This window comes from Ranitomeya variabilis, chromosome 7, assembly GCF_051348905.1.
Source record: "Ranitomeya variabilis isolate aRanVar5 chromosome 7, aRanVar5.hap1, whole genome shotgun sequence".
Classification (NCBI taxonomy): domain Eukaryota; kingdom Metazoa; phylum Chordata; class Amphibia; order Anura; family Dendrobatidae; genus Ranitomeya; species Ranitomeya variabilis.
The window spans coordinates 205,254,529-205,266,723 of NC_135238.1; the positions used below are offsets into that span (position 1 = coordinate 205,254,529).

General features: G+C 42.2%; 1 protein-coding gene across 7 annotated transcripts in view; it reads right to left on the minus strand.

Annotated features, from left to right (window-relative positions):
* Positions 1 to 12,195, minus strand: part of GAD1 (glutamate decarboxylase 1) — a 103,926-nt gene that overhangs the window by 24,525 nt on the left and 67,206 nt on the right. For all 7 annotated transcript variants that reach the window (XR_013217789.1, XR_013217790.1, XR_013217791.1 and 4 more), the window contains 3 exons: positions 8,760 to 8,850; positions 6,096 to 6,208; positions 4,396 to 4,511 (listed from right to left, as the gene is read on the minus strand). Coding sequence is in view for 4 of the 7 variants with exons in the window: in XM_077272732.1 (XP_077128847.1) it covers positions 4,396 to 4,511; positions 6,096 to 6,208; positions 8,760 to 8,850 (320 nt within the window). In the remaining 3 variants the exon portion in view is untranslated. The remainder of the gene's footprint in view (positions 1 to 4,395; positions 4,512 to 6,095; positions 6,209 to 8,759; positions 8,851 to 12,195) is intronic.

Consider the following 12,195-nt stretch of genomic DNA (forward strand, 5'->3'; position numbering starts at 1 on the left):
TATAAAGGAGGGGGATGAGTGGAAGACTGATTTTAACATACTAGAGGGACACTTTTGAAAAGCTCATTATGCCATTTGGGTTGACTAATGCTTCTTCCGTTTTTCAGCATTTTGTAAACAACATTTTCCATCATTTGGCAGGTAGATTTGTGGTAGTCTATCTGGATGACATATTGATTTATTCGCCAGAGCTTGTGTCACATCAGGTACATGTCAGACAGGTCTTACAAATACTCTGGGACAATAAAAGATATGTCAAATCAGAGACATGTATGTTTTCGGCTCAAACCCTTTTCTGGGGTATTTATTTTCGTCCACCAGTTTTCGCATGGACCCAGCAAAAGTTCGGATGGTACTGGATTAGGATTGACCTGAAAACTTAAAAGCTTTACAAAGGTTTTTGGGTAATTATTACCGTAAGTTCATCAAGCTCTTTTTGGTAGGGACCAAACCACTGACGGATATGACCAGGAAAGGGACAGACTTTTCGAAATGGTCCAATCCGGCCTGTGAGGCATTTGCTACATTGAAGAGATGTTTTGCTTCTGCGCCGATTCTTATACAGCCTGACGTCACTCAGCCATTCATTGTGGAGGTTGACGCATCAGAGGTGGGAGTTGGGGTTGTATTGTCGCAGGGTTCAGCTCCAAGTAAATGGCGTCTGTGTGCTTACTTCTCCAAGAAATTGTCATCTGCCGAGAGCAACTCTGACATTGGTAATAGGGAACTCTTGGCAATAAAGTGGGCTTTTGAGGTGTGACATGCAATTACGAGATGGTTCCTATTTTACAGAAAGGAGAAGCTATTGCTACTATATGTTCTGATATGGAAGAAGAGGTCGTAGAGGCTCAGGGAGACGCCCTGCTCCCTGTTCTTCAGGTAAACTGTTTGTCCCTGTGAATCTCCATCTTAGAATTTTGAGTGAACATAACGGTTTGGTTCTGGCTGGACATCCTGGTAGTAAATCTACTACAGATCTTCTTACTCGTCGTTGTTGGTAGTCTGGGGTGCACCAGAATGTTCGGGATGATGTAGCTGCCTGCAGTACTTGTGCGCATTCTAAGACCCCACATACTCATTCATCCAGTGCTCTTCAACCTTTGGAGATTCCCTATAGACCATGGACTCATTTGTCTGTAGATTTCATCACTGATCTACCCGTGTAGATAGCACAGTAATATTTGTGGTGGTGCATAGATTCAGAAGATGGCTTATTTCATTGCGCTACCTGCCTTACTGAATGCCAAGATTTTGACACAAATTTTTATCAAAGGAACAGGGAAGGAGCCAATTGCCCCAGGAAATCATTCTACAGTATTGTGACAGTGTGGCAAGATGCATGGAGCATGAATGCCCATGCCACTCGTCAGACTCTCCTAATTCTGACTGACTCCGACATGCCCCTTCATCAAGACCGGCGAGAAAATCATCGGTCTTCATGAATCGGGGCTTTAGTTTTATACAGAATGGTAATAGCTTTCTAAAAAGGTCACTGTCTGATGTGGGCATTAGAACTGGAAGGAAAACATTTTTTTTAAGTACTACACTATCAGGGTCCTGGTCTTCTGTTGCATTATGCACTTCTAGCATCAGCTTCAGTAGCATTTAGCACATGTGTTACATGACGCAGAATGACAGCAGTGGGTGAGGTACTCGTCTTTTGTGCCCTGTCACGCTATAAGAAGATTGGGGTCCTGGCTGGGTGTGTGGGCTTCGTCTATAGGGGCGCTGCACCCTTGAAGGCCGCATGATACCGATGACTTCGGTTAGCCAGGACCAGATGTTGGGAAGTTCAATGAGGGAGACCACCACTCAAAAATAAAATTTTTGCTGAACGATAACTTGGTGGGGAGAATGTACAAAAGATAGTGGGCACATAGCTTAATAAACGTTTCCTTCAACACACGGAGCAGTTTCACACACAGTCTCAGTTCCTTAACTCTGAAATCGCTTGGTTTCCGTCTCCACTAGTTCACCTGCCTTCACTACAAACCAGCACAGTACCACAGTCCAGTAAGTCAGAGTCCTATTCTCAGCCCACGGTTCCACATCTTCTTTCCTTCTAAGAGAATTAGTTTACAAACATGTCCGGTACTTAGCTTTTTAACTTGCTGACGCCTTGGAACTCTTACCCAGAGCACGCTCTTCGCCTTATGTTCCCTGTTCCGTCCTGGCCCGTTACCTCTCAGATTTATAAACTCGGGGCTGTTCTGCCAAGTGTCCTGTCCCGGGACCTGTCTCTGGTGCATCACTCTGTCCTTCTGTTACTTTTCCTTTGTGTGCTCAGGATCACGCTGTCCACAGTATTGGTCTCCACTCACATCAGGGACACCCAACTTATTTAGTTCTTCTGAGTGATCAGGAAAAAAACGTTTTGCTCTAGCTGTAAGCTAGGCTCTGTCTGACTCACTACCAGGAAGTCCTCTCCGATCTTGCTACATAGCCCATCCCTCTCTGGGCTAGTCCCAACTCTTAACTCTATCCATATGTACTCACTACCTGTTGCTGGGCAGATTACAACACCAACACTAATAACACATACTGCAATACACATTATACATCATAACAGTACTCGCGTCTTCAATGGGGAACGTGGGCAGTATGTCGATCTCCTTACGCATGAGCATTGTCCAGATGAAGCCGAGGCAGTTAGGCAGTGTGCACATGATGCGGAATTAGTGCGGATCCGCAGCGGATTTTTCCGCTGCAGTTCCGCAAAGTGATTTACAATACAATGTAAATTAATAGAAAAAAAAATGCTGTGCTAATGGTGGGAAAAATCCGCATGCTACTTCCTTTGTGCGGAACTGTAGCGTTTCTGACCCCTTCCATTATAGAAATCCGCAGGGGTAAAAAAAGCAGAAAATCCGCAACAAAAACGCGTTTTCTGCTAGGAGATGCAGATTTTGTGCGGAACATTCTTCACCCCAATCCGCAACGTGTGCACATAGCCTTATACTTTAATGCGCTTAAACTCCCCCAGACTGCAGGACATCAGAGGAGACTGGCCATCCCTTTTTACAAGTATTGCACAGTATTTTATAACTTTATTTGTTTCCTTCATACACCAAGACATCATTAAAGTGCGTCTGTCAGCACAAAATGACTATTAAAGTAAATCACAGATGCCCGGTGCACCCTTTCTGTGTCTGATCGGTTCAGTGCAGCCTTACCACCTACTTCATTTCCATCTACATCTGCACTTTTCTTTCTTGATTGACATGTCGGGTTTTACAGGAGCCAGAAGACAGTGGAGATAGGTGGAAAACAAATAGATGGGAAGGTGCAGTGAGCTATTTGGCCATGCCAAGAGTGCTCCGAGCACCTATGCTTGGTTTGAACAGTCAATTTGTGTTAACAGATTCCTTTTAAAGGGGTGGTCTGACACCTAAAATGTATTTTCTAATTATCTATCCTTACATCCTAACCACTTTTGTAATAAAACATATTACACAATACTCTACACTTCTTCCTATCTATCTAATCCCTACATTAGTTTTTTTTTACTGTACTTCCTGTGACATTTTGTTTGAGAGGAGTCTCAAATGTGACTTCACAGGAAGCTGGGGCTGCACTTATTCTTTGCAGGGTCCATTGCGCCTCCTGGAACAGGATGTCACTGGGCAGTGCTGCAGTTTCTCACTAGTTTCTACCATTGCTGCCCCCTTTGAAGACGCCTTGGATCCTGGGTAATGGATGCAGTGGCAGATGTGAGTGCAGCGCTGGCATTCTGCTTCCATTTACACCAATGACGTAGCTTCTAACTGAAAGAAAATGTCAGTGGACGATGACAGAAGGAGAGTGCCGGCGCTGCACTCCATCACCCAGGATCCACGCCGTCTTCAGAGAGGGCAGAGATGCAAAAAAACTAGAGAGTTCCAGCAGGTGGGATGAATGTTACAGGGAGTGAGAGCCGACTCAGCCACCTTTGAGACTCCCAGCAAACGAAACGTCACAGGAAACGGAGTAAAAAAAAACTCATTTAGGAATCAGATAGATAGGGAGAAGTGTAGGGTGTTGTTTTATAAAGGAAATTACAAAAGTGGTTAAGGTGTAAGATACATAGTTAGAAAATAGTTGTAGGTGCCAGGCCAGCCCTATAAGATAAACATCTTCAGGAAACTATTGCTATCCTGTGTTACACTATGGCAGCAGTTTAGGGATGGCTTACATGATGACAGGTACACTTTAAATGTATTGCTATATGGTTATGATTGTACAATACCTCTGTGTATGTGCTAGGTTAATATTAGCTGCTGCCATGGAACAAACCTGCTCGGTTATTGTTCATGTAAAAGGAATTAGATCATCATATTTGCAAAATTCTCTCCAGTGTGTTGCTCCCCTGCACAACTCTTAAAAGGAATGCATGCATATGTCAATATATCAACTTACATGTTCCGAGGTAAAGATGATTAGTTTGGGGACAGCAGCCATGCCTTTGGTTTTCACATCAGGGAAGTACTTGTATCTGGCAGCCATGATACTGTACATGTTGGATATTGCTCCTCCTGATGATGGAACATAGTAATGGAAGCAATCAGAAGTGCAATCCTAGATATATGAATCTGTATGCAGCAAACCATCCCCTAGTGGTGGCTGACTGGAGCCAGAATTATATCCTGTACTGTATTAAAGGGTTATTCCCAAATTGTAAGTTATACCCTATCCACGATCAATGAGACCCCCAGTGATCCCAATAATGACTTTCTCTGGTAGTCCCATAGACAATGAGTAAAGTGGAGGTCCAATGGATAGGGGATAACTTACTATTTTTGGAATAATCATTTAAATCAATAAAAGAGCTAATGATTTTTATTCCTGTGCACCCCCCTGGTGAGACCATCCTGCCCTGGGATAATAGCTGTGGTGGTGAACCGGTATCACTTTCAATTCACAGTATTCTTAAAAATACACTTTTTTGGTAGTTAGCAAAACTATAAATTATCACCTAGCCATAGGGTAGGTGAAAACTAGCTGATCGCTGTGGGTCTGACAGCAGGGACCCCCACTGAACCAAAGCCTCTGAAATGCCATTAGAAAAAATATGTCCACTGCCCCATTCCTTGTCTATGGGACTACTGGAGATAACCATGTACAGCATGGTCACTGCGCCATTCCTTGTCTATAGGACTGCTGGAGATAGATATGTACAGCATGGTCACTGCTTCATTCTACTAGTGTATATCAGAGCCCAATGTTCATGACCTATGGGGATCTTTGCGACCAAAGCCTCAGCAATCAGCAAGTAATAACTTATTGTTTGGATAGGTGATAACTTGCTAAATTGGGAATAAAGCAGATCTATTTCCAGATTTTACAATGCAAACTGCATACATCATTTCATAGATCTTTTGGAACTGATTGACACCTCCTCAGTGTCCCTCCTCCCTGTTGCTGCTGAGCCCTGCTCAGTACAAGCTGCAGCTGTCAGACAGGCCGAGTGGGTGGAGACTGAATAGACTGATTAGCAGCTTGCTGTCAATGCACAATGTACACAGAAATCTGCTAATCAGGGGTGTAGGTGTCATTATACACAGCTCAGCATTCCGAGCTCCGCTCCATCTGTTATTCTAATCATAACTGTTGCACCCAGTAAACTAAGTGACACATCGCTGGAATCAAGGTCTCTGACCGTTTGTGATGCTGCTCTCAGATTACATAGCAAAAACCTGCTGATATATTCCTTTAATATCAGGAATATTGAGTAATTCTAATATGGATTTTCAAAGTAAGTGCACCAGCCTCATCAGGTCTTAGAGATCTATTTAATCATGTATGAAATTTGCATTGTGAAATCTAGTGATGGCTCGGGGTTCAATAACAGGGGAGTGGACATTACTGGTGCTGAGCTCTTCGTCCCGGCCACTTAGCCCTTTGCACCCGCAATGATCCGTGCGTATGTGTCCGCAGGTCCGGCTGCTTCATCTCGCCGTTATTTATTTCGCAGTCTTTGCATTAGGTGGATACCATGCCTTTTAGCCTCTGTTTTATTACTAGTACATTCTCTGCTTCAGAGCTTTCTGGTTTGCAGTACAGATTGGAAATAAACTCCCCATTACTCTGCCAGCAGTAAAGTCGCTCGGGAAACCTACCAGGTGAAAAAATGCCATCTCCATCCTTTCCATTCCAACCAATTATTTCCCTCATTTTCCGGAGTGTTATTTGTTCCATCAGGACAAAAACTGGAGCAATTTCATATGTAAACCTTCATAAAGCAAATATAGATGTATCAGGCAAGTCGAGATCTATATCATTTAATGGAAATGGTTTGTACAAGTAAATTGGAATATTTAGTGCCGAATCCGAAAACAAAGGAACATGTCTCATACAATGCGGAACCTAAACACAACTAATAGGTAAAAAGGGCTGTCGCCCACAAGTGTCATACGGAACGCACAAACAACACAAACCTAATTACAATTATTGAATGCAGTTTTAAAAATCCAAATGTAATTATTTATGTGGCACCCAGCGCCCCGCCACCCCCAAGGACAACGCCGTCTCTACAACACAGTGAAGTCAATATCTGTCTGGAGTAATTATAGACAGCAACTTTTTTTTTTAATTACCCATGAGAAAAACAAAAAGATGTTCCGTCAGCTGGAATGTCCATGTAATAGACGAGGGGCCATGTGTAGTGTGCCGCCGCGTGTCATGTACCACCATGTTCCCGTGATGGAGGGGTCTCATGGATCTAATGTGATCGAACTGCACAGTACATTTACAGCCCTTCATTAATACTAAGGTGAAGGATCAATACAGGGGAGTAATACCTTAATTTAGATTTATAAGAAAGATTATCCAGGGACTGGAAAAGTGTAAAGAACTACAAAATGGCATCGAATGATGTACAGTGTACAGAAATATGCTGGAAAGATCGATAGATAGATAGATAGATAGATAGATAGATAGATAGATAGATAGATAGATAGATAGATAGATAATAGATAGATAATCAACAGATGGATAAAATATAGCAAAATAATAGATAGATTGATAGATAGATAATAGATAAATAGATGATAGATAATAGATAGATAGATAGATAGATAGATAGATAGATAATAGATAGATGATAGATAGATAGATAGATAGATAGATAGATAGATAGATAGATAGATAGATGATGGATAGATAATCAACAGATAGATAACATATAGCTAGATAATAGATAGATAGATAATAGATAGATAGATAGATAGATAGATAGATAGATAGATAGATAGATAGATAATAGATAGATGATAGATAGATAGATAATAGATAGATAATGGATAGATAATCAACAGATAGATAATATATAGCAAAATAATAGATAGATAGATAATAGATAAATAGACGATAGATAGATAGATAGATAGATAGATAGATAGATAGATAGATGGATATGAGATAGATATGAGATAGATAGATAGATAGATAGATAGATAGATAGATGGATATGAGATAGATAGATAGATGATGGATAGATAATCAACAGATAGATAATATATAGCTAGATGATAGATAGATAGATAATAGATAAATAGATGATATATAGATAATAGATAGATAGATAGATAGATAGATAGATAGATAGATAGATAGATAGATAGATAGATAATAGATAGATAATTTATAGCTAGATAATAGATAGATAGATAATAGATAGATAGATAATAGATAAATAGATGATAGATAGATAATAGATAATAGATAAGTAATAGATAGATAATATATAGCTAGATAATAGATAGATAATAGATAAATAGATAGAGAGGTAGATAGATAGATAATAGATAAATAGATAGATAGGTAGATAGATAGATAATAGATGATAAATAGATAGATAATAGATAGATAGATGATTACATAGATGTGCAGACAGCTAATGTACAGATAATCTGGATAGATAGATGTAAGGCTGCTCTACCATTATTCAGTAGCAGTATATTGGAGATAATTCGTTAGCGGGTAGACATTACTTATTTTATATGAAGGTCCCTTTAAATATTAAACAGATTATTGCTGGTAACATTACCTGGTTATGCATTTTTTTTGTTTTGCATAAAACTGTGTTAGAGGCAAAGATATAACGGTAAATAGGAGCCTTATATTTCTATCAGATATTCTTTATTTGCAGACTGTACAGAAATCAATATACAATTTAAAAATGCCGACAGCTGAATTGTGCGATGACCGCGCTGACTCTCAACTTATGGCAGATTACTATACACCTCTATGTATATATCCGGAATGTACAGTAGACACATTTACAATTGTCCATAAAACAATGCGACATTTGTAATTTCTGACATTCTAAATGATCTATATACCGTGGCATTGTTACAGCCATTCTTCTTTACTGATTATTTTTTAATATGTCTTTATATCAATATAAATACTGAGCTTCAACTTCCCTGCATAGCAAGATATTGATGACCTAAAAATGTGTATAGATCATCAATATGAGGACAGCGGGGGTCCTACTCCTGTCACCCCCACTGATCAGCTCGTTACTGTAGAGCAACTCCACTTCTGTTTAGTTGGGGCTGATCTGCAGCACTCGGCAGCACTACTACACAATAGATGGAGCTGTGCAGTACAGCTCTGACCAATGTGTACAATGCTACCGGAGCTCCTATTGGATCCCCACTGATCTTATAATGATTCATTGGGTCAATATTAGCAAATAAAAGCAGAAATGAAATGTAAAATGTCTTAATTAAAGCTTAATTAATCACCGAAAACCAAAGTAAATAATTTAGGTGACTTACATGTTTGTATTTGCTGTTGAAGTTAACCATTCCCCCGCCAAACCGATCATATCCAATCCAGTAGACAGCTGGTTGAAGAAACGGGGATGACCTATGAAATGAACAGTAATATATTATGAATGTAATTAATTATCATCACAGCTACTTAAAGGGAACCTGTCATGTTGAAAATGAAGTCTGACCTGCAGGTAAAATGTTAGAGATGAGCTGTTTGAGATACATTTTAGTTGGAAAGATTCAGTATAATTTATATTTTACTAATTGAAATCACTGGTGTTTGTATGTGTATGAGTCCAGTGGGTGGTCCTATTCAGTGATTGACGCCCACTGGACTCTACAAATCATACTGGCTATTTTCCAGAAAACCTATATATCATTCTGCTCGGCTTTCCTTCTTATGCTGACCACACATCGGACCTATGGCATATACACTCAAATGAAGCCATACATGTGATATGAGCACCGCCTTTTGGGCATCAATAGCGGCCCATTAACCCCACATTGAACTTCATGAAGCCACTGTTGGTAGTTGCCTGTATGGGCCGATGAGGCGAAATCTAACATTATTTTGATTACGGTGCCAGCCGGTCTTTGGCTGTCCTCATCTACCAATCCAATGACGTCTGGGCCATTTTTCTCACCCCCCTTTTTGGGGAATTTCTACAGCAAAAAAAAAAAAAAATTGTCCCTTTTATAAACGATGATAATGAATATGTAGCGACAACCTATACTGTAGTATGATATGTAACAGCAGGAGCAGCGAAACAGAAGGGGAGCGATGGCTCTTTCTGCTCAGCCATGCTCCACAGGTCGCTAAAAGTTTCATATTTATTGGGGAGAATAAGCTCCAATGTTATCGAAGGACCTGACATCTGGGCCAATAAAATGTATTTGGCAAAACAAAAAAAATGAAAAAGGGGGAAAAAAATCCATGAACTGCGAAACGTTAAAAGAAAAGCCATTCAGGCCATATACTGCTCCATAAATCAGACGGCCGGGTCATGAACAGCTTGTGCAATATTATCAGCAGCCTAATCTGCCTCCACTGACATGGCAGCCGCTAAAAACCTCACTCAGAACCGGCTCTGAAAGGCTTGGGGGTTATTAATGCTAATGACGGAAAAGATTACTTAGGAGTGAGCAGTAGAAGGGCTGCCATTAGCCGGGACTGAACTGCTTTCATTAGCTGCACATTTTGATTACACTTAATGATGTGAGGAGAGAAAATGGAGCAGCTCTGTGGATGTCACATCCGTATAGACAGCGACAGACCTCACCCGGCTACGGCCGCAGTCACATTGTGTTCCTGCTCATCGGTAAATACACCTGGATGAGGAAGGTCAGAAGAATAATGGGCACATCTGCCGGGATCCTGGTGTTTACCTGCAGCAGGTGCACTCCGACTATTGTGTACTAGGCAGCCGCACCCAGACATTGTACTGCAAGGCATATAGGCCTGGTACAATGAGGCGGGATGTCTGGCCTATTATGTTTTACTAATAAAAGGTCTGATATGTACAGCCACCTGCCGCAGCTACAGAGACCCAGGAACATCTACACTGTGCAGACAAAAGTATTGGGACACACATCAGTGAATTTTGTTTTTTTCATTCAGCCCCATTGCACCTGGTGTACATAATCCAGCCCCACGCCCCCAGCATATATCATCCAGCCCCACGCCCCCAGCATATATCATCCAGTCCCTCGCCCCCAGCATATATTATCCAGTCCCTCACCCCCAGCATATATCATCCAGTCCCTCACCCCCAGCATATATCATCCAGTCCCTCGCCCCCAGCATATATCATCCAGTCCCTCGCCCCCAGCATATATCATCCAGTCCTTCGCCCCCGATGTATAACATCAGGCCCCTCATCCCTAGTGTATATCATCTGGCCCCTCGCCCCCAGTGTACATCATCCGCCCCCCAGAGTATATTATCTTGCCCCTGACCCCGATGTATAACATCAGGCCCCTAATCGTCGGTCGATATCCGGCCCCTCGTCCCTGTTGTATATCATTTAGTCCCTAGTCCCTGGTGTATGACATCTGGCCCCTCACTTCTGGTGTATATCATCCAGCTTCTCACTCCCAGTATATATCAACTGGCCTCTCGCCCCCGATGTATATCATCCGGCCCCTCACCCCCCGGTGTATATAATGCAACCCTCATCCCTGGTGTATTACATCTGACCCCTCACCTCCATTGCATTACATCTGGCCCCTCACCTCCAGTGTATATCATTTGGCCCCTCACCAGTGTTGTATAACCTCTGGCTCCTCACCCCTGGTGTATAACCTCCAGACCCTTGCCACAGGTGTGTAACATATAACACCCACCAGCGGTATATAACCTTTGGCCCCTTAACCCTGGTTTATAACCTCTGTCCCCTTTCCCCCCCCCCCCCCCCCCGATGTATAACATCCTGCCCCTCGCCCCCTGTATATGACATCTGGCGCCCCCCTGTTGCATAACATAATTGCCCCCCAGTGTATAACATCCGGCTCCATTGCCCCCAGCATATAACATCCAGCCCTTCGTCATGTCATCTGCATTTACTAACATGTGACAGAATGGCTGGTGGTAAGGAGTTCACTGATACCAGCACGGTCCTGTAATAAGAGCCACCGGGATAACAACATTCATGGCATTTCTTGCCTCCTAAATCTTCCCCAACACTTTTGAGTGACATTATTAAGGAGTGAAAGGAACCGCAACAACTCAGCCATGAAACTAAGACCAAGTGACATTACAGAGTGAGGTTGCCGAGACGAGAGCTCACGAGCAGAGAGCAGAAAAGTCACCATTGCTCTGCTTCCTACATGACTGCAGAGTCCAAACCTCCTCTTTTAATAACATCAGCACAAATACTGCGCCCCTACCAGGAGCTTCATGACCGAGGAACTGCCTGCAGGCTTACATCACCAAGCACAATGCGGAGCGTCGGATTCAGTGGTGTAAAGCTGCCACCACTGGATTCTGGAGAAAACATGTTCTGTGTAGTGATGGATCACACTTTTCCTTCTGGCATCTGATGGATGAATCTGAGTTTAGCAAATGCCAAGAGAACGTTACCTGCCTGACTGCATAGTGTCCGCTGTACAATTTGGTGGAGGAAGGATAATGCTATGGGCTGTTTTTCATGGGTCGGCCTCTCAGTTTCATGACCAGCTGCACAGAGCCTGGACCTCAACCCAACCCAACATCTTTGGGATGAACTAGAACACAGAATGTGATCCCGGCCTCTCCTTCAACATCACTGTCTGACCTCACAATTGCTCTTCTAGATGAATGGGTACAAATTCCCGACAACTCCAAAATCTTGTAGAAAATCTTCCAAAAAGAATGGAAGCTGTGCATAGCTGCAAAGGGAATGGGAGGTCATAAAAGCTCCTGTAAGTGTAATGTGTAGGTGTTCCCATATAGTCTACATCA